This window comes from Cimex lectularius, unplaced genomic scaffold, assembly GCF_000648675.2.
Source record: "Cimex lectularius strain Harlan isolate CLEC.00 unplaced genomic scaffold, Clec_2.1 scaffold74, whole genome shotgun sequence".
Classification (NCBI taxonomy): Eukaryota; Metazoa; Arthropoda; class Insecta; order Hemiptera; family Cimicidae; genus Cimex; species Cimex lectularius.
Window position 1 is genome coordinate 660,153 of NW_019392795.1, and position 23,908 is coordinate 684,060.

A 23,908-nucleotide genomic window follows, 5' to 3' on the forward strand; every position below is an offset into this window, starting at 1 on the left:
AATATTTAACATGTCTAAAATGTAAATGGAAACGAATGAAAAGAGAAGGATTATAACTTCATACCTATTTCCATCCACAATTGCCTTGAGGAATATAGTGGGGTTGTGTGGATGTAATTTATTAGCATGAATGGAAGAGCTTATTCCCAATAACCATAAGGAATATCAAGTACTTTGGGTAGTGTAAATGAATTGTGCTATATAAATGTAATTTATTAGTGTGAATGAAGAGGCTTATTCCCAATTATCCTGTCTTGTTTTCTTTTATTAGTTGCTGTACCTAGTCCGATTAGGCTTTTATAGGATTTATTTTCTTTCTGTTTGTCATTTCTCCTTATTTGTCTTTATTTTAGAAACGGTGGCTGATTATTTCTTTATTTACAGATGGTTGCATCTCGACCCCTGCTGACGAGTTCTTTGTCGCAGGCTTTTCCTAACTATTCTCATTTATCTGGAGGAAAAGAAGTATTCTGGGGTAGTGTAAAATACTACGTAAATGTAATTTAATAACACAAATGGAAGGTCTTATCCCCAATAACCCTGAGGAATAGAATACTCTGGGGCAGTGTGAATGTAATTTATTAGTGTGAATGAAGGGGCTTTTCTAAAGGAATATTTTGCGAGTAGTTTTTCTTGCATCATGCTTTCAATATTTCTTTAATAGTCTTTAAGTCCAAGATTAGTTTTCTTTTAACGGGGCTGTTGTTTATGTACGGGTATGGGTTTATGAGTTGTTTCAATGCCATTTTTCATGCTAAGTGTGGTGTCTCAATACATGGATGGGATCCACTTTCGGGTTGGACTATTTGCAGTTTTTTGTTTTTTAAAGATATTTAGGCAGTTTCAGACGTTTTGAGAAGATCTTATAGTCCTGGAAAGCATTTAGAGCTGTCTGGGGAGGCATTGGCTATCAATTTTTTCAATTTATTATTTGTTAAGTTTTCTCGTGATTTTTAATTCTTTTTTTTGGTGAAATAGAAAAGAAATCCATCAACGAGGGAAAAAGCACCAAAGAGAAGCAGGTCTTTTTTTTAAGAAAGAAGGCAAATCTAAGCAATAAGCATCATCATTTTTTTTTGTAAGTGGCGCCAATGATGATGAAGGCGAGGTTTCCGAGTCGGCCGTCGTCGGCCACGTAACCTTTTACTTCTTGACAGCTTCCGCCAGTCTGCTTCTATTTAGGCTAGTGTGCCCTCCTCGCTCTTGTTATATTTATTATTTAAATTATTTGACGGAATATCGAATCGCAAAAGGAAGTTGGCCCGAGCGGAGGAAGCAGGGACGTGCGAAGAAAGGAAAAAAAGAGGACGAGAAATCCGTAGTGAAAAATGTAATTATACAATTTTCCCATCGAATTGATCGAATAGAGAACCCGCAGCCGAGGGAGTATTTCCAGGAGTCGGAGTGATTCGAGTGTAGGAGAGACGGTTTGAGGAGCGATCAGTGCGTCCGGAGAGGAAGCGTCAAACCGTTCTACGTCGATCCGGAGCCAGTTATCACGAGTCGACGTGTGCCCTCTGTGGAGGTTAGGAGCGGATGCTGTAAGAGGAAAGTGCCGTCGGAAGAGGAAAATTCTGAGGGAAACTCTGCCCGGTAATTATGAACGGCCAGCCTTACAACTATTCGGCCAGCAATTCCGGAAACGGCACACCGACCCCGTCCTCGACCAGCTACCCAGGTAAACAATACGCGGAGAGCCGCGATTTCACGGATGGGGAAATTGCACAGAACGGGACACGTGTAGGCATTTTCGGCCCGGCCCTCGGCGCATTTTTTCCCCTTTTTTCGCCCCGTTCAAGGACGGATGAGGAAGGGCCGACGTACGACGATAGTGCACCGGCCGCTGGCCGACACTCATCGCAGGTGGCGGCTTTTCTCACCAACACAATTTCCACCCCATATAATTTATCCATTTCCATTTTACAACCCAAGCAAAGAAAATTGAATTAATTTCCCATCCACTTTATCTTTTTTCAAAACGTGCCCTTTTATATCTTGCCTATGAACATGCACAATTGCCACTTATCTCTTCATTTAAAACCCTCAAATCTCACTGATTAACTGACTGAATTAACGAAATTCATCCTTTCAAAGATTCCATTGTTCAAAAAGTTTATAATTAATAATACACCATTTCACATAATCTTACTATTGCCAAATCCAATGTCACTGTTTAAAATAAAATATTGAATTGAATTTTATTTTGGGCGTGCCCTTTGAAAAGGTTTTCTATTACAATTAACATTCCAATTAGTAAAAAGCCTAAAATCCATGGGGTGAAAGCCTGTTTTTATTAATCTTTAGTGAGAAATAAACCATTTCTCAACAATAATTAATAAACAGGGTTTTTCATCTGCCCTTATTAAGGGTTGTCTATAATTATTGAGGTTTCACTACTAACAATAAGACAGTAAAAGCCATTAAGGGTTTTGATTTTTTTTTGTACCACCTATTATTTAAAAAAAACAGGTCAAAAGTATGCCCTGTGTTGTCTGAATTCACCATATTCACAATAGCAAAAGGTAAAAAATTGTATTCAGTAATTATTTGTTGATCGTGAGATGCGGTCTGGCGTGACATTTTCTAAAACATTTTCTCTATCGTACCAATGTTTCAATCTTCATTGAGATCATCTTCAGGGCCTGAGATTTATAAACATTGTTTTGATTATACAAATACATGTACTATGTGAAAAAACGAATTTATACAATGAATTTACAACATTTGCGTACAATCCATACAATTACATTTGTAATACAATTTTAGACTCAAAGTATTTGTACTGATTGAGTCATACATGTATTTCTATGGTAATACATGTATTTCTATAATTTAATAATAATAAATTTAAATATAATAAGTTTGGCATGATAAAGAAAATGTTTTTCTAAACCTATATCACACCAGACCGCATCTCACGATCAAAAAATAATCATTAATTAACGGCCACTAAACACCACACATTGTATTCAGTATTTTCCTATTTGTTGTCTTATTACCTATTTCCACAAATATTTTGAAGTATTTATTTTTTGTTTTTGGTCTCCCTCTATTAAAACTTTTGATGTAATAATTGATATTTCATGAATTAGTAATTGGCCAGTAAAATCCATTTAAGATGCGAATATTTTGGACGGGACCAAATTTTTAAGAATTGGGTTAAAAATTCCACATAAAAATAGTTTCTATTGGCTCTCAATTGACTCAATTGAAAGTTTAAAAAAAAATTATTTAAATAATTTTACCTCTGTAAACGTTTTTCTGGAATACCACTGGGTATTATTCTGAAATGTAAAAGAAGCATATTTTGTTTTTGGCCTGCCCCTTTGAAAGTTTTATGTAATAATTGAGATTTCATAAAGTAGTAATCGGCTAGTAATATCCATTGAAGGTACGAATAAATTGTTATGGGCCTAATTTTTAAGAATTGGGTTAAAAATTCCACATAAAAATAGGTTTCTATTGGCTCTCAATTGACCAAATTGAAAGTTGCAAAAGTAAAAAAAAAGTTTGTTTAAATAATTTTACCTCTGTAAACGTTAAAATTTTTCTGGAACTGTACTGTTCATTATTCTAAAATGTAAAAGAGGCATATTTTGTTTCCGGGTTTTATGTAATAGTTGAGATTTCATGAGGTAGGTGTTAGTAAATCCTTTTAAAGTTGGAATGTTTGGTGTGGTCATAATATTTTTAAAAAATCGGTCAAAAATTGTACACAAAATTTTTTCCTATTAGGTCTCAAATGTCCATATTAACAGTAATGTGTAGAGATTAGTGACCGTTAATCGATAGTTATTCAGATATCGTGAGATGCGGTCGGGTGTGATGTAGGTTTCAGAAAAACATTTTCTTTATCGTGCCAACGTTTCGATCTTTTATTGAGATCATCTTCAGGGCTCAAAGTGTTTGTCTTCTGTGTAATTGTGCCATCCTTGCGTGTCGTGTTGTTGAGAGTGCCAGTGAGATTATGAAAATAGAAATTTGTATTGTGCCTCTGTTGTTTTTATGTTAATTTAATGAAATGAATGTAATTCATTAGCGTGAAAGGAAGGTTTTTTTAACCATGTACCAATCTCGTAGGGGTTACTTACGGGTACTCTCAACACGACACACAAGGATGGCACAATTACACAGAAGACAAACACTTTGAGCCCTGAAGATGATCTCAATAAAAGATCGAAACGTTGGCACGATAAAGAAAATGTTTTTCTGAAACCTACATCACACCCGACCGCATCTCACGATATCTGAATAATTAACAGTAATGAAAGGGAAAGAAATTCTGTTTGTTTAAACAATTTGTGTTTTGTTTAAATAATAAAATTATCCTGGAATGCCACTAGCCTTAAGTCTGAAATATATAACGTTCATTTTTAATAAATGTTTACTAATTAAGAAATAGGTCAAAAATTCCATATAAAAAATTTTGGGTTTCAAACGACCACATTGACATTAACAAAAGGAAAAGAATATTTATTTATTTAAATAATTATATTATTGTAAATGTTACTGTTATATGGTAACACCACTATTGTAGCTATTAGTCCAAAATGAATATTCATTGTTTGTTTTTGGTTTGCCCCTTTGACGTGTTTTCTGTAATTATTGAGATTTCATGACGTAGTAATCATAATTACAAATTACGTCAAAAATTTGTCTTGTTGGGTCTCAGTAGTCTAAATTGCGAATATTAAAAGACAAAAAATCGTATTCCCTGTAAGTAATTTGATTATTGTAAATGTTACAAATATTTTGTAATATTCATTTTCTGTTTTTAGCCTGCCCCTTTGAAATGTTTTGTGTAATTGTTGAGATTTCATGAGGTAGTGATCAGAGAGTAAAATCCATTTATGGCAGGACTGCTTTGGTCCAAATATTTAAAAATTTATGTCAAAAGTTCCACATTTAAATTTGCCTCAATTGGCTAAATTGACAATAGCAAAATGGAATTTATTTAAATACGTTTTGGGCCAATTGAACAATTAGGTAAAAAAATTTTCCTGTTGGGGCTCAGTCGACCAAATTGATAATAGTAAAGGTAAAAAATTTGTATTCCTTTAAATAATTTAAATTGTTAATGTTCCAGTCATTTTGGAACACCACTAGACACACACATTTAGTCCAAAATGTAAACTATTAATTTTTTGTTTTGGCCTGCCCCTTTGACAGGTTTTTTGTAATTATTCAGATTTCATTAGGTAGTCAAACAGTAAAATCCATTTTAGGTAGGAATGTTTTGGTCTGGGCCCAATATTTAAGAATTAGGATATAAATTCCTCATGAAAATTTGCCCTCTTGGGGGCTCAATTGACTAGATTAACTATTGTTTTGGTACTCCAATAGCCATAAGTCCAAAGTTCAAAATATTAACTTTTTTAAATTTTTGACTACCCCTTTCAAAGATTTAAGAAATAGAGCATTTAATAAAGAATTTATCCTGTTGAGTGTTTGTTCTGTACAAAATTGATATTGAAACCTTAAAATAATCTATTAAAAACAATTCAGACCACCTATAATAAAAATTAAATACTATAAAGTTTTTAGTTTTTGTTCTTTTCTAAAATTCAATTGTTTTTAACCCTTAGCATTATTATTCGTCCGTAATGCCTGATATCAGTTTTTTGTCAAGGGACATTGAAAAGATTCAAATCTCGATTTCTTCCAATGATAAAAAATACAGGGTGCAATTGTCTTGGCATGTGTGGCATTTTTTAATCATCGCAATTCCTTGAAGTTTAGTAAGAAAAAAAACTATTTTCCAACAAAATTAACGCTTAATCTTTCGGAAATAATGAAAAAGAGACATTCATACGAAAAAAATCATATCTTGTCATAGTAATTTCATTTTTATCATTACTTTTAATCAGTCCGTTTATTATTTCCTAGAATTACGTATATTTTAAAAAATTACATAAGTTTTAATTTTTTTAAAAGAGCAGTAATTTATCAAATATTACCATGTGTCTAATCGTTTACTCATTTTCGAGTGTCTCCTTGAAAATAAAAGTTTGCTTATCACGATTGTTACTAGATGTGTACTTCAAATAGACATAAATTATAATTGTCGTAGGCAATGAGTTTTGTAAATTTATTTTTTTGGAAAGAATGTAATTGAAACTAAATAATTAATCACTATTCACAACTAATTCGTACGGCAAATACCAAAATAAAATAAAGAGCTGTAATTTGGTTGTTACTGATCATCCTGTTTTTGTTTTTTTAATTTTTAAATTTTAATTTTTTTAAATTTGTATAAATTTGCTGAGAAGCGGCAACAGAAGATCAATAATAAAAGTATTAAACATTTGAGAGTTCATCAAGGATGTTATTTTAATAAACTTCATCAGACTACAATAAACGGTTGGAAAACTAAAAAATACACAATAACATTCATTATATTATAGAAATTTTATGGGCTTTTATTATTAGTGATTTTAGTATTTATTCTAGGAGAAATTCTAATGAACAAAATTAATTAATTCTTATCAAATATCTAAATATTTGGCTCCATATTAAGAGATTAATTAATTTTACATTTATGATTTCTCGCTATCTGATAAGTTTTTGTAATTTTCATAAGACAGAACACATAAAAAACTATGTAAATAAATAGTAACAATTAGTTTATTTGAGACAATCGATACTATTAAAATTATACAAATGATGACTAAACGATTGACAAAGTAAAAAGAGAATTTATGGCTTTTCCATCGTCGATTTGGCATGGCATTTAAAATGCAGTGGGGCAAATTTTTATGAGATTATTTCATTTCTCCGAAGGCCACAGCTTAAAATGTCCCACCTATACATATATGATTTTGTACTTTCTAATGAAATGCCAATTGGGTCCCCTTGGCAAGTATGCTTCGCTCACTCAGCCCTGCTCTATGAGTGCGAGGTGTGGGACAAAACATTAAAAAATGATAAACACAGACTTAATGGCTTTGGGTACAAAATGAATCGCCAACCGCAGGGTTATACTCAGTGTGAATGAGGCAAGAAATGGCCAAATTACACCTAAATAGCTTCCGACACGTGCGGAGGATGAACAGCTCTGCTGGTTCAGGACCCCACTGAACGGTCTGTGTGGAGACAGAGAGGTCGATTACTTTGTGACTCAATTCCAATAAATGACCCATACCAACACACTTGCAACTTAAATTTTGTCACCTAATGGAATCTCAGTAATTATAGAAAGTTAAAAATAATGTGACATTGGAAAATGTTAAAATGGAAACTACTGGAGGAAAGTAAATTTTTGTTTGCATTTTGTTATTGTTAGTTTTAACAATTAAAACCCAACCGGGCAAAATCTTACAAGGAAAATATTATTTATATCTAAATATTTGACCTATGTCCAAACATTTTATCCTAAATTTTTTTTCTTTAAAGTCTCAATATTTATAGAAAACCTTTTCATAAAGGACAGTTAATTATTTTAAATTAATAGTTGTAAAAATATTATATGTAATAATTTGTGTATTAATGACCTTTCTTGTTAGTGTTAGGGTTTTTCATTAATTTGCATTTTTCTGCTTCTCAAGGTGAATTCATGAGGCATGATAATCAAGGTTCTAAAACAATTACAATGTCTGTAGAAAGTGAGTGTATTGAAAGCATTCACTTTCTTTTCCTGGATTCGCTGTCGAGCTGTATGAATGACTTTGCAATTAAATTTTTAACTTCTAATTTGTACAAATTCCAATGGTCTTTTAATGTTTCACAGGTATATTCACGGTGTAATAGCATGTCTTTTTTTAAATGTATTTATTTATTTATTTTTTTTTTTGGGGGGGGGAAGAAATGCAGAATGACTTTCAGGGTCGTTATTAATTTTTTTGGGGGGAGAATGGTGGCCACCTTGAACTCTTGCGGGTATTTCATTGAAACTAGTTCATTGTCATCTTGTAAAAATTTCTTTTGACACAATTTTTGTTTTATTAGCTTATATTAAAATTGTTTTAATATATAAATAAAATTAAAAACATAGATTCTATTGAAAACGCTGTTTTGGTAGTTTTTCTTCTTTTAGTCAGTAGTAGCACTCTAAAAATGTGCATACAAAGCAATTATTCTGGAATTACCTTGAACTCTAAAGAAATTATGACACAATTTAACAATGGTTAGGATGCTTTTATTGTGTAAATAATTGCAAAATAAAAATATAGTGATACTTCGTAAATGAAATCAAATTCCAAATATTAAAAACTAAAAATTTTTATTACCCAGTAACAATTATTTCTAATTTATTTTTATATGAATACTTTTAATGCTGTTGGATCATAATTAAAATGAAAATAATAGCAAATTTGTTTTGGAAGGTTTTTAAGTACATTTATCAAAGTTTAATAGTGATTGTGTAAAGTATCACATTTTATCAACCATAATGAGAAAAAATCTACATTAGTTCGGCAAAGTAACAATTTTTATCATATCCCACAAACTCTGTTAATCAAGCAAAATCTCTTAAATCTATTTCTGCTCTGATTCCTTGTTGCCTTGACTTTATTTGCACTCATCATTTCTCCAGTGATATTTTATTTCTTATATAAATTTTTAAAATTCAATGAGGCAAGTGGAAGGATTTTGAATGGTTGAACACTTGAGGTGAAAGTATTGGACAAATCTGGAATTCAGTGCATTTTATTATATGATTGCTAAACAACTTGTTATTAGAAAACCCTTAATTTTTCAGGTTTAGAATATTTTAGGTATATTTAACCTTATTGTAGTTTATAATTTATTAATAAATGAAATAAAACCAGTTCTAACTGTTTTTTGTAATTATTTTCAGCGAGCCTCTCGTCACAATCGTCTAGGGATGGGTCTCCTTCTCGGCTACCTCCAAATGTAAACCATATTAGCAATGACAAGTCAATTAATCCTAATAGTAATATAACAAATTATAAAAATCAAGAAGTAGAAAATTCTTATTCTTACGACGCCATGAATACCAATCAGAGTAGGCAGCACATTGCGAGCAACGTCGGCGAATACATGGGTGATGTCAACGGACAGAGGCCACCACCTCCGACGTCCGTCCCCCTCAACCAGCAGAAACCCCAATATGCTGGACAGACTCAGAGGATAGAGTCCAGGCAGGAGAACTACATTCCAGTAAAATCCGACGCCCCCCTGGCACACCTGGGCATGGGCGACGGTTACAGCCAGTATGCCCAGACCAATTCTTATCGCCCGGAGAATGTGCAGAACAGTCATTGGAACAGCTCAGGGTATCCACCTAAAACAGACACTTCTTACAATTCAGTGGCTCCTTATAATACTCAAGACCACGGCCAACGGCCTCCTGTGCAAAACACCCTTCAACAGAACGTATACCTGCCTCAGATACCTCCTAATTTCAATAATTACCAGACACCAAAAATGCAGACATACCCCGCTCAGCCGACAAACCTACAGCTTCACCGTCCTACCCAAGAAGACCCCATCTCTTCTGGGCCACCGAGGACTAATGCACTGGGAATAATACCTTACACAGTAAGTCTCTAAAATATTAGATTTTAGATTATGTTTAATTATAGAAACATTGTGAAACATGATGAGGTCTGTAGAGTGATGAACTGTAGTCAGCAATAGTTTGCCTAGTTTGACATATAACCAGGATTATTGGAGAAAATGTGCTCAATTTGGTCTGCCTTTGCTCAGTTGCTCACTGGGTTGGTCTGTCCAACCAGGATGACAGTGACCAGATTTCATTCATTATTCCTACAGATCACGCAGAGAAATCTCTCAATTATTATTATTATTTAGGTCAAAATGGGCATTAAAACACCACAGATATATAAACAAAATCAATTAGAAATTATTACATCATTGCAATAATTTTCAGGAACCAGTGACATCTTTGACACAAGGTAACGTCGGCAGTCCCAAAACGATCCCATCGCAGACAAACCACATGCCAACAGTGAAGCAAATGCCTTATACCCAGCCTGCCATGCAGCAGCCGATTTTAAACCAGCCGCAACAGCAGCCAATGTACAGCCAGCCGCCACAGCCCGTTCAACAGAGCCGGCCGCAACCTCTCACCGCACCGCCTATGAGAGGGCCACCTATGGTGAGTCAGGTGCCGCCGAAAACTTACCAGAATCAGTACAACAACCGGCCTCCGGATAATTACCTCGCAAACAATCTCAATCAGCAGCCACAGTATCAGTCCTACAATTATCAACAGGTATGATTGAAAGTTTGTTCTATTAACTAAAAATAGTTTTGTTTAAAAAAAAATTTTTTTAGAACAACGTAGGAAACTATCAACAGTACAATCAACTCCAAGCTAATTACTATGGTGTCGACGATCTTGCAAATTCTATGTCAGGGATGTCTGTACAGGCTGGTTACAATAAACTTTGGGTAAGTAATTTTTTTAATTGTTAAAATTATTTAAATATTTATTGAATTAGAAATTTATTTAATGAGCAAGATATTGAAGCATGATATGGTCAATACTGCTGCCAAAATCGTGTGCAGATTTGGAGAATAGGAAAGGAATGAAGGTTCAGGATGATCAATTTTAGTAATCAGTCCACTATGATTCATTTTAGGTCGATCTATCGAAAAACAAATCTTGCTTTTATGTGTGAATCAGCATGTAAACTTGTCAAAAGCCTGAAAATAAAACTACTCTTACACATTTTTTGAAGGAGTTATCGACAGTTTTGTGCTGTAAAACATTATGGTGACTTGACTTTGTTTTTATCATAAGTACAACATGCTCTCTGACAAAGTCAAAAATTCAAAATGGATGATATGCATTAGTATATTAGTATAGCATATTGATTGCTTATTTATTGAAGGGACCTTGACTGATTAAAAAAGATAATCTGCTCAGATATTAAAGGAAAGTTAGTACAATTTAAATTTTGTAAGATTTTGTCTTTGTTTCTTTTTGTTTTGTCCCTGATAAGATTATGCAGTTATAAAAATCTTCTCTTCGAACTTGATTTGTCCGTTTGACAGTTTTCATAGGTTTATAATTCCATTGTAACAAAAAATTAAGATTGCAGCTGTTTTAATTATCTCGGCAGTTTTAATGAATAAAACTTTGACCTTGCAGAAAATGGATTCTCGATCCTCAAACAGATAACATTAACTCAACTCTGCTTGTGTAAAATCAGTTCTAAATAGTTAAACACATGGGTAATTTTAAACCATCAGTATTAGTTCCAAATCATTAAAAAAAAGCGTCAATTGAAACTGTTACTAAGTGGAAATGTCAATATTTATGTGATTTGATATTTGCTTTCTTGGTTGATGATGCACTGCCTTTTTTAAACACAGACCATGGTCTTGTTACTAACACAAAATATAATGCCAATTGGCTTTCTATACAGCAGCCATGTTGTACTGGGTGCCACTTCCGTTGCAAAAAAAAAAAAAAAAAAAAAACCTGAAGGAAAGATCAAATGTAGAAAAACATAACCACAAGATATAAAGTGCATATCATACTAGAAAGAAACAATACATATACAGTCAATCTTCACATAAGCAGACAGCACTTGTGGTTGAGATTTTGTCTGCTTATAAGGGTCCACAGATAGAAAAATAATTTTTTCTTCTTTTAATGACCTTATGAACTTGGCGTATTAGCTTCATATGTGATGTGCATTTTTTTTTTTTGTGTGAAAGGGTTGTGTGAAAAAAAGGCCAGGGGCAACGGTGGTAATCAAACCCAGGGTGTAGAGCCGAGAATGTATCATGCTGACCACTCACCTACCACAGTCCCCTAAAATTATTAGTTACATTATGTGAATGTAAAAAATTAAATGAGAGCATTTAGTTTGTACAGCCATTCTCTTCAAAGCTCCTGGGAGTTTATACGATATTCTATTTAATATCACCAAAGTAAGAAGAGTAGGAGTTTTGGAATTGTTCTTCTGTTTGAATTAAAAAAAATCATACTTACAAAACATCTAGTATGTGTTTATTTTGGTAGTATAAAAAACAAACTCAGTAATGTTAATTATGCTGCTGGTTTCCAGCCGTACTGGACGATTTCACCCTATTAGCCAAGTTGTCTATCCTGCTGTACCTTTACCACAAACTAAGTTCTCAGAATTTTGGCTTTTTTCTTGTTTTCAAGGACTAATAGAATTTTTTGTCTAAAACTGCAATGTATAGCAAAGGTGCAAATTGTATGTGATTTGGCACACTTCGGGGTGATTAGAGACGATGGGAGATCTCGGCGTACCTTATCTGCACCGAATTCTTGTGTGCAGTAACTGCAGGCACTTTCTGACCTCGTTCTTGTTGGAAAGATACCACGAACTGGAGCGTCTCAGGAATACAGTTGTCTGGATTCCTTGACATAGGTCTAGATGGAAATGAAAAGGCAGACAGGCTAAAATCGAGACATACCACCATGATCCAGCTCTAATGCTAAAAATGCATTATAAAAAACTTGATTATGTATAAGAAAGTGGCAGCATTGGTGGGGCGAATCAGTTGAAAAGCTCTCACATATCAAGAGCACTGCTGATAGGTGGCCTAGAGGGATCAGAATAGCAAAAAAAAGGTTCATTTACACCTGGTTTAGCATAGCCATACATTGTAAGCTTGTAAGAAATTCTTATCATTAGGGAATTAAAAAAAAAAGTTTGACTGTCAAGCCAATCGCACAAACTCCTCTGGGGATATTTGTCTATCCTCTGATGGATGACCCAAGCACTCAACTTGTATTGATCTTCTAAGTTGGAATTGAAATTGCACAAGTATCTCTCCGCAAAATCAATCCAGTGCTTGAACTAAAGTGTTAAGTTTCTGGTCAAAAATCTTCTGATAACTTCCAAGATAAAATATGAGAAAGGCGGTGGGCAAATTTACAATTTGAATGCAGTATCTTAACACGAAGGCTGAAGGTGAAAAACTTCCTTACTAAGGTGCCCAGTATGCAGAGAAAAAATGCTCAGTATGTCCCATGCAAGTGAATTGGTTCTAGAGAGCAAGTAGGAATGCCACATGATATGTGAATTATGTCCAATGAGTCTTTTGGTCCCTTGTTCTGATTTTTGGAGAGTGATCTATATATATTATCTTTTATTTATGACTGTTATATTCAACGATGTTGGGTTGTGGGATGTGCAGTCATACAGAAAACAGCGTAGTGTTCAATTCTTTAAAAATTTAATAAAGAATTGAGCACTACGCTGTGTTTTCTATATAACTGCACATCCCACAACCCAACATACATAGTTATGTGAGATTGAGTGTTGAGATTGATTTACAAGCATGAATGCATAGTGTGAGGAAGAAGATGGTAGAGAAGTATTCAGTACCCCATCAACCCGTAATCGTACCTATGTACAGGATGAGGAATACAATATGAGGTGTATATAACAAAGTTTAATTAATATATAAAATGTTTTCAGGGAAGGGAAGCAGTAGATTTGTTAAAGGCAAGGGACATTCTTCCTCCTACTAAAGTCGAACCTCCTCCTATAAGGTTATCCCAGGAGTATTACGAATCGTCAAACTGTAGCCCTGAGTAGGTTTTTTTGTATAATCACAAATATTTGCCAATAGTTATAAAATGCTAATAATAATGAATTTTTTCCCGAAAGCATATTCCGCTGTACTTTAACAAGAATTCCCGAAACGAAGAGCTTACTCGATAAATCTAGGTTACCTTTAGGTGTTTTAATCCATCCTTTTAAAGATCTTAATGTGAGTATTTTTTTTCTAACAGTTTTCCTTAAAAAAAAAAAAAAAAAAATATATCACTTTTGTTATATCTTATTTCAGCAATTATCAGTAATACAGTGCAGTGCAATAGTGAGGTGTAGGTCTTGTAGAACTTATATAAATCCTTTTGTTTATTTCGTCGATTCAAAACGATGGAGGTGCAATTTATGTTTTCGCGTCAATGATTGTGAGTATTTTATATATCATTAATCCAACAAGAGAAATTAATAAAATCCCCCTCCCCCAGTGCCTGAAGAGTTTCAGTATGATCCGTTGACAAAAACATATGGCGATCCGTCACGTAGGCCCGAGATAAAATCGGCCACGATCGAGTTCATCGCTCCATCCGAATACATGGTAAATTGTGAAACCCTTGTATTAAAATATTACGATTTTGTGTGTTAAATTTTTTAATTTTTAAGGTGAGGCCGCCACAGCCGGCAGCTTATGTCTTTGTGATCGACGTCTCACAGCTCGGAGTACAGAGCGGATATTTGCAGACTTTTTGCGAATGCCTTCTTTCCCAGCTAGAAGCATTGCCAGGAGACAGTAGAACGTCCGTTGCCTTTATTACATTTGACTCGACTGTGCATTATTACAGTCTGGCCGACACGCAAGCCCAGCCGCATCAAATGGTCATCGTAGATATTGACGGTGCGTCGATATAAAAGCGAAAACAAAGCATTTCTATTTAACTGGTTTTTCTCCTACAGATATGTTCGTACCATGTCCAGAAAATTTATTAGTCAATTTAAGCGAATGCTTAGGCCTTGTTAGAGATCTTTTAAGGGAACTTCCAACTAAATATCAAGAGTCGTATGACACTGGTTCAGCATTAGGGCCAGCTCTACAAGCCGCGTTCAAACTTCTAGTAAGTTTTATCAATGTTAATAAAAATTAGAACAATATTGCAATTTATGTTAATTTTTAGGCTGCTACTGGTGGGAGGATTTCAGTATTTCAGACGTGCCTTCCAAACTGTGGACCTGGAAAACTGCAATCCAGAGAGGATCCATCCCAACGATCAGGAGATAACGTGAACCAAAATATGCTCAACCCTGTCACAGACTTCTATAAAAAACTAGCGCTTGACTGCTCTGCTCAACAAATTGCGGTTGACCTGTTCGTATTGAACAGCCAATTTGTCGATCTCGCTTCTTTAAGTGAGTAGTCATTTGTTTATAATGATAACTGAATAATTTGTTCTTAAACAATCTTTTCTAGGCGGTATCAGCAAATTTTCTGGAGGTTGCATACACCATTTTCCACTGTTCAATACGAAAAACATTAAACACGTGGATGCTTTGCAGCGTTGCCTGCATAGGTATCTGTGTCGTAAAATCGGTTTTGAATCGGTTATGCGACTAAGATGCACTAAAGGCTTATCTATACATACATTCCACGGGAACTTTTTTGTTCGGTCGACTGACCTCCTTTCACTGCCTAACATCAATCCCGATGCCGGTTTTGGCATGCAAGTCTCGATAGACGAAAACCTGACCGATGTGCAGAACGTCTGTTTCCAAGCTGCTCTTTTATACACGTCTAGCAAGGGTGAAAGAAGGATTCGGGTTCATACTCTTTGCCTGCCGGTCGCGTCAAACCTCTCAGACGTCCTCCACAGTGCTGATCAACAATGTATAATCGGACTTTTAGCTAAAATGGGTATGTAAGGAACATTTGTATACCAACTTTTTTTAAATAAAATTTAACCTGTGCTTTTCTCCTTAGCCGTTGACAGATGTCATCAGTCTTCGTTGAGCGACGCGAGAGAGGCATTTGTTAACGTTGTAGCGGATATGTTAAGTGCATTCAAATTAACGCAGTCCAGCAACCCATCTATGAGTCTTCTCGCTCCACCAAGTCTTAGCCTTTTACCGCTTTATATACTCGCTCTCTTAAAATACGTAAATAAAAAATTAGCAACCAAATTAAACAATAATTTGTTTCATCTTTTTCTTTTGTTTGATTCAGAATGCATTTAGAGTTGGACAGAGCACAAGGCTAGACGACAGGGTTTATGCGATGTGCCAAATGAAATCTCTTCCCTTATCACAATTAATTCAGGCCATTCATCCCGATTTGTACCCCGTACACAATCTTAGTGAATACGTATGTATTTAATATCCTTCAATCTTTTGTAAATTATTTTTTAAATGAATTTGTATTTTAGCCTAAAGTGACAATAGGAGATGAAACTGTCGTTCAACCACCTCTGCTTCATTTGAGCGCCGAAAGGATCGAATCTCAAGGGATTTATTTAATGGACGATGGAAGCAGGATTATGATATACGTCGGTCATAATATTAGTCAGAGCTTAGCGATATCTTTATTTAGCGCCCCTTCTTTTTCATCCATCAATTCCAATATGGTAATATATCTTTTCACCATGAAAAACCAATTGAGAGAAATATTTCTTGTCAATGTTCATTTTTTAAAATATCTTTCTAGCTGGATTTGCCCGAATTGAACAACCCCGAGTCGAAAGAGTTGAGGAATTTTATCAATTTCTTGCAGAACGATAAAGCAGTAGCACCTACTATTGAAATTATCAGGTATTTATGATACAAGTCAAATTAATTTTAATAATGATAATAATCTTCTCTGATCATCCTGGTACTGGTTTTATTCGTCAGATATTTTTGGCATTTCACCAACCTCGTTGTTGGGTTTGTCACCAGGATGATCGGAAACTACACGCAGTTGAACTTCCCATAAGCAAAAAGCGTTTTCTAACGCACCTTAGTGAAATACTGATGTTAAAAGTAGCGTTTGGTTCAAGATTCTCCTCACTAAGCACGTTTTACCATCCGAGTTGATATACAAAGTAACTAATTGGTCTGTTCATATCAACGCACGTTTTACCATAGAATATTCTTTTTTTATCATCATGTTGGAAATGTAACTTGTTGACACTGTTCTCATGATCGACAAAATTGAAAAAAAGACCTGCATTGTGGAACATGGAGTGTAGTGTTTATTATAGTTCTCCCTCATATCTGTCATAATCATCACAAATGACTATATCTCATCAACCACCAAATTTTTCACATTCCAGTAATTTAGAGATGGTTTTAGAGTTTTGGAGCTTTTTTAAATCTTATCTAATATCTGGAACTTTTGACTTGCACTCCAATTTATTTTTAAAAGTTGATGCTTTTGTTCTGCAATGTCAACACTATCGATGTTTTTTGATAATTATTTGGAGATCGTGAGGTGCGGGTCTGGTGTGATGTAGGTTTTAGAAAAACATTTTCTTTATCATGCCAACGTTTTGATCTTTGCAATTAATTAAGGTTTTTAGTTGAGATGAAAAAAAGTCAATGGCAAGAGCGGGATTCGAACCCACGATCTTTGGCTAGATACGCCGCTGCTCTACCACTTGAGCTATCGTGGCCTCGATCCACTCGGACATCAACTTCCAATCTCAACCCTACCTGATGAGTTTTCCCTCCTTTTTGCCATTTTTCAAATGTCGTGTAATCGGTTTGGATTCTTGACGACAATTAAAATGGCCGTCACGGAGAGCTTTAGTGAAGTGTACTTCATATTAATTCTTTAAGTTCACTAATTTCGTGGTCCGCTTGACCAATTAAATCATTGCAATTAATTAAGGTTTTTAGTTGAGATGAAAAAAAGTTAATGGCACGAGCGGGATTCGAACCCACGATCTTCGGCTAGATACGCCGCTGCTCTACCACTTGAGCTATCGTGACCTCGATCCACTCGGACATCAATTTCCTATCTCAACCTCAATTAATTGCAATGATTTAATTGGTCAAGCGGACCACGAAATTAGTGAATTTAGTGTTTTGATCTTTATTGAGATCATCTTCAGAGCCTGGGATTTATAACCATTGTTTAAATTTTTAAGTGTTAGTCAATGTTTATAAAACCCAGGCCCTGAAGATGATCTCAATAAAGATCGAAACGCTGGCACAATAAAGAAAATGTTTTTCTAAAACCTACGTCACACCAGACCCAGACCCGCACCTCACGATCTCCAAATAATCATTGGCTGACGGTCACTAAACACCACGTTTTTTGATGAGTTTTTCTTCTGGCGGGATGGAGTCACAGCACCACTGAGTTCTTGATGAAATATCCTTAATCGAATGCAAAAAAATTGTCGTGTTAATTGACATTCTAAAATAATTGAATAATTTTGGTTCATAATCAAGTAATTTTGTATAGAGTAACAAACATACTATTTGTGAATCTATCTCTTAAAATAGGTTGGACCCAATACTTCTTTTGACGCGGTCTTCTTAGTTTATAGTGATGATGGAGAAAACCACATACATATGACTTCTTCGACTTACATCGTAAAATTACTCTTGTCCAAGCGCTCCATGTGTTCGCCACAAGCACCCGTTTATGCACGATTCAACACCCCATGTGTATTTAGCCTTACTGTTTGCAAGTTAAGCTGGTTTTACATGCTACATCTTTTTGGTCATGTAAGACGGACCACAAAATATACATTTTATCACCTGTTTTAATGTTAACATTTTCTCTACCTTTTTCACATTATTTTGATCAACTGAAAATCGTCGTCATACAATGTCGGAGGAAAAGACAATTCACGTGAAGAAGGTATAGAGAATGGGTAAACACATTCATTATGGCAGCACCTTACGGCCTTTGTAGCTGTGGCTGAGACCCGCACTATCTGCTTGAAAAATTAGGATCTCCTTAGGTGTCCCCCAACCAGTTGGCACTATTTCAATGTTCGAGAACCTAATTTGGTTACCTTTCTTACCTGTTTTTACTTCTCTATTATAAGAACAATAATAAAAATAATATAATAATGTATATATTAGAAAGTACTTATATTCAATATAACAATAATAGTAAGGGCGTGAAATGACCTTAGCCGTTAAAACGCCCTTAAAAATTAATAATAATAATAATAAATAATATTCTCTGTAAGTAAAAAAGTCCTGTAACTATCACCTACATGCCGATGACTCCCAAATATACATATCCTTTCACCCTTCCGATCTTCACTCGGCCATTCTCAAGATCCAAAAAGACCTAAATTCCATCAACGAATGGGCCCATAAAAATTCCCTAGTTCTCAACCCGCCCAAATCCACCGCCATAATTATCGGGTCCAGGCAACTCCTCACTTCCCTCCCCAGCATCCCACCTCTCATGCTAAATAACCACCCCATCCCCTTCTGCTCCTCGGTTAAAAACCCAGGAGTAGTCTTTGACCAAAACCTTTCCTGGCATTCCCACATTTCCCAAATTTCCCGCCATTCCATCGCCTCCCTCAGCCTGTTCCGTCGGTCCTGGCTTCTCTAACATTTCTCCACCCGCAAACTCCTTGTATCTTCCCTTATACTTCCCTTCTTCGATTATAGCTGTTTGGCATACGGTGGTCTCTCAGAGAGGGAGAACGCGCGTTTGAAGCGTATTTTGAATTGTTGCGTAAGATTTGTGTACGGCACCCCACGGGGGTCCCGTGTGTCGGGGTTGTATTTCCAACTTTCCTGGCTATTCCCCTCCTTCCGTACACAGTATTTCCTAGGTTGCTTTCTTTTCCAGTCCATCCACACTCGTCATCCTCCATACATCATCCAATCCCTCCAATTCAACTCCTCACATCACACTCGTAAGACCCGTTCATCCCCAATCGACCTTGTTCTTCCGCAACATACAACCCATACCTTCGAAAGATCCTTTCTGATCCGAGCCCCTAAACTCTGGAACTCCCTTCCCCTTTCTATTCGTCATGCTGCCTCCTTTTCCTCCTTTAAATCCCATCTTTATAATCACCTCCTCTCCCTCCAAGCAGAGACCTCACAATAACATTTATTATTTTTGTTTAATATCCTCGTAATTTTCTCTTCTGGCCTGCCTTACTGGCATACATTGTGCAAAGATTTCTATCTTTTTTTTTTTTTTTAATTTGTAACTTCATAGAAGGTACTTCCTTTATTTTATCTCATGTAAATTATTCTTAGGGGACATCAGTCCCAGAATAGTTATTTTTCTTCTTACTACGGAAAAAATTAAGCAAATGTAAGAAGAATAAAGAAAAACAAAATTGTATTTAATTGAAAATTTACTTGATTAAAAAAGTCTAGATTGTGTATTTTAAAACATAATAACAAAATAAACACAGATTGCCGATTTATGTAGCTCAACTCTGCACAAGTATAAAATTATGTATAAAATAAATATATATAAGTAAGAACAACAAAAACAAAAATATATTCTGAAAATTAGATTGGATTGTAAATGCAGTAAAACTAAAACTAATGCCGTTTGGCAGACAAGAAGAGAAAAATCAGGAAGTAAATAAGGTAGACAATAGGGGATGGCAGGGAAAGAGATTGATGAAAGTAGGACACTACCAATGAAACGCAGATATTATGGTTGAAGGGTTTTCAAATTTTGTAAAAGAGAAAGAGGCCAGATTGAGCAGAAGGGAGAGAAAAGAGTGGTTTTTTGATGAAGAGGACGGAAAATATTGTTATGATGTGAGTGGAGCTTTCATTCTGAATAGGAACCTTCTTATCCTTTCATCTCAATTAAAATTCTTTACCATATTTAAGGCAAATTGGCTATCTATACAAATTATAGCACTTTCTTTATTTTTCTTATTGTGTTTCAACCATTCCCTCATTGTCGATGGCAAAGGGTTCAGCTTGATTATTGGAGTATATTTATATATGGTTCCAATTACTACTGGTCAAACATCCCATTTCACCTTCAAGTCAGCTACCGTCTGGGTAGATACTGGCAGCCCATGACATCACCAATTAATTAATTCAGCTGGGTACTGCCATGCGATAGCAGGAATTACCTATTCTATTGGATACTGAGGCCCTTTGTTGACACGACACTTCCTGATTCCTAGAATTCAGTTATTTTTAATAATATTAGTTCAGTAGGCGGGCGGCACTTGTTTTCACAAATGACCAAAATCAAAGAAAAATAAAGCAAAATAATAAAAGTAATCAAATAAAAATTGAGGAATAAGCCAGGAGTACAAAAGCCACTTAGCTTGTTCAGCAGCTGAAGACTCATAGACAGCCTTATAGGACTTTTGGGCTTGAAATCAACGGCAACTCTCTTCTGATTTTACTTCGGTAACTTAAAGAACTGAACTGTTTTAAATATGGCAAGTTTTAGATAAAACATGAGATAAAGATTTGCAAAGTTTTTTATTGTTGAGGAGTACTGAGGGAAAAGATGAATGGGGATAGGATAGTGATCAGGGATTACAGAGGAAAATAAAGAAAATATACTTGGCGTTAACAGGTGGAAATCCCAATACAGTGGTTGCCGCTTCAAATGATAATCCTAAACTGTTTAATTACTTTTAGTAATGTTATGGATGGTCTGTAAAGCATCACCACCACATACAACACAAATATTCTTAACAGTCTGAGCTGCAGTTTTTTTCTTTATGGTAATAAAAAACTCAATAAATGGCAAAAATACACTATTTTTGCTCTATTTTAAATGAGCAAAAAGCACGTTCTTGAACAAAACTGAATAATAGAAACACTTCTACTAATCATTTTTCGGACTGTATAAGTAATAATGACACAAAAAAGGATAAAATACGTTATTCAGGCCAATACTTTTCTTAGTAAAGTAACTGAAACCATACACATGAAAATAAAATTGTCCAGTTATTAAAAATGTCTGTTTTGGGAAGTTTGATTGTAGTTTAGTTTAGTTCAAAGATCGTTTTTATTCATGCTTATAATAATTTATTGTAAATAACAATTTGACTTTTTTTGTGATCAGGGATGACAGCCCACAACGACAGCAGTTCTTGGACAAGCTGATAGAAGACAAGACACCAGCTGGACACTCGTACTACGAATTCCTCCAGCGTGTCAAACTCTTAGTGAAATAGAATTTTTGAAATGGAGGTGGGGGATAAAAAAACAAAAACAAAAAACAACACAGACCAAAAAAAGGAGAATAATGGCAGATTCAATTCTTTGTTTTTAGCGGATGTTTGCATATACATAAAACTTTGTACAAACAAAATTAACGTGGAAAAAAAAAACAGTGTTGGACTTGAGTGACCAAATTGACTGAATTTATTTCATATTATAAATTCACAATTGTACCAAAGACTGTTGTTGCAACTGAAGGCATGACAATGCAATTTGAAATTGAAAATTAAATACCATAGAGATTTATGAAAACATTGAAAACAAATTTTTTTTTACATATTGTTAAATCTTTTTTAATAATCGCATAAACAGAAAAAGTTTCAATTTACTTTCGTTGCCCCGCCGGTCAAGGCGAGAGCAACAAATCACACTCGTAAACTGTAAATATAAGGGCAAGTGTATTTTATTAATAATAAAAAAAATCAATATGTATAAATAATTACTGAATAGGGTTTTTGGTGAAAGCTGAGTATTTAGGTAAATTAAAACTGAAGGGTGCCTTATTGGTAAATTAATTTTATTATTAATTTAAAATATAAAAACCGACCAATGGGCGCCTTACAAAAATAAGTCATAGTATCGAGGAGGAAGGTAAGCGAGTAATAATTTATCGCCCGTCTTGTTACTTATTCACATAAAATCTGTGATGTTCATAGCACTGTTAAATAAAAAATAAAATTTAATCGGTTAAAAATGGAATTAAAAAAAAAATAAATAAATAAAAAATATCACAGTTAATTTGTTTTAAAGTTTTCAGGTATGTGTTGTCTTTTATTGTAAAATGTATATTATTGTTGACAATTTTTTTTCTGTTTTTGTCGAATGGTAAAGAGAAATTTTTGTTATGTCGGATTTAAAGTTATTATTCATTATTTTTGTAGTTAAAAATAATCTTTTTTGTGATTAAATTCATAAAAAAGCATGATATATTGTATGGCCTTGTTTATTATTAATTGTTTTTATGAGGTTTAAGTGGAAGAAAATTACAATCGAAGGATGCTAAACAAAATTGTATATTTAGACTCCTGGCTATTGTGATTTTGATATTGTTAATTTAATTTTTTTTTTATAGCACATTAAAGCTGGTTAATGCATAGAAAGTGAGAGAGAGAAAAACAAAATTATTGATAATGTAAGTAAACATATTGTATTCATTAGGGAAATTTTTCGTGTTCATATTGGAGGTGGAGATAATTGTTTATTACTGTACATTATGATGTTTTGGTAAATGTGTCTATTTTGCTTATATTTTAGCTTAGTAAAAATTCTATTTTAACATTTATTTTAGTTGTTACAAAAAATATATATATACTATTTTATTTATTCCTGTGAATATTACTCTTTCTTTTTAAATGGCCAATTCAATTTGTTTTCCTGCTCGCAGCCAATTTTGAGTTTTATGAAATCTTTTATTGGAATGAAATGAAACCACCCTTGGAGCATTTAGAAAGAATAAACAATTTGAATAAAGTTGTTCTATTTAGTATTTCTTTTATTTAAAATGAAACCACTTTATTTATTTTTTAATGCCACCCTACAAAACAACCCGATACATCAACAATTTTAGATACTTTTCACTTATTCAAGTTTACCCGAAGGGGCTATACGAATTTGAAGTAGTGTTAAAGTTATGAGCTGCATATTTCACCTCGTATGAAGGAAATATAATTCAAGGCTGTTTTAGTCTATACAATACAAAACTGCCTAATATTTCTTACTTTACATAAACAGCCTGAATTAATAAAGTTGGTTTAAAACTAAAAATTAATCCTGCAGTTGTATGACATATCCTTTAGGTTAGAAAAGGAGTTGGCCTCTTTACGACCTGCATACTACGACTAGTATTAATCTATTGCATATCTCCATTGTTTAAAATTAATTAAGCTTCAGGCTTTTTACCAGATCTAAATGCTTTTTCAAGGACGCCCTTGAGTATCCTTCAGGTCCAAGCTTTTTTCCCTAAGAGTGGGAATCTCAGCCTGCATCCTTCTCTCCAACAGAGGATATTTTCACTGTTTCTTCTTCCTAGTTTGTTTCTGCCACCTCAAGTCTATATTTTTCCAGTCAGCAGTCCAACTATTATTCTAGTACTTACAGGTCCTTAGTAGTTCCGTCAGTTTCTACGATGGTCCTTCGATGAACTTTTTCGCATGCCTCTGTCCTGAGTTCCTATTGAATGGACTTGACTTATTTTAATCCATTATCTGATGGATCCACATTTTTGACAATTTGGTGCCACAAAATGGTTCACAGCTTATAGGTGTCCTCGTAAAACTCTT

General features: G+C 34.4%; 1 protein-coding gene across 1 annotated transcript; it reads left to right on the forward strand.

Moving 5' to 3' along the window:
• The first annotated feature begins 1,153 nt into the window (after positions 1 to 1,153).
• On the forward strand, positions 1,154 to 23,106 carry LOC106667585 (protein transport protein Sec24A). The gene is made up of 17 exons (XM_014395624.2): positions 1,154 to 1,678; positions 8,795 to 9,498; positions 9,851 to 10,195; positions 10,258 to 10,374; positions 13,389 to 13,504; positions 13,581 to 13,683; positions 13,762 to 13,888; positions 13,949 to 14,058; positions 14,124 to 14,355; positions 14,415 to 14,572; positions 14,633 to 14,864; positions 14,926 to 15,366; positions 15,433 to 15,608; positions 15,676 to 15,813; positions 15,875 to 16,072; positions 16,153 to 16,256; positions 21,472 to 23,106. The coding sequence occupies exons 1-17, from the start codon at positions 1,600 to 1,602 to the stop codon at positions 21,581 to 21,583; spliced, it is 3,492 nt and encodes a 1,163-aa protein (XP_014251110.1). The 5' UTR covers positions 1,154 to 1,599; the 3' UTR covers positions 21,584 to 23,106.
• The last annotated feature ends 802 nt before the right edge of the window (positions 23,107 to 23,908 follow it).

What these genes read in the sequence shown, in the direction of transcription:
- LOC106667585 (XM_014395624.2), top strand. Translation starts at nt 1,600, where the DNA reads ATGAACGGCCAGCCTTACAACTATTCGGCCAGCAATTCCGGAAACGGC. An exon ending in CTGGTTACAATAAACTTTGG is followed by an intron (nt 10,375 to 13,388) that starts GTAAGTAATTTT and finishes AAATGTTTTCAG; the next exon opens with GGAAGGGAAGCAGTAGATTT. An exon ending in GGTCATCGTAGATATTGACG is followed by an intron (nt 14,356 to 14,414) that starts GTGCGTCGATAT and finishes TTTCTCCTACAG; the next exon opens with ATATGTTCGTACCATGTCCA.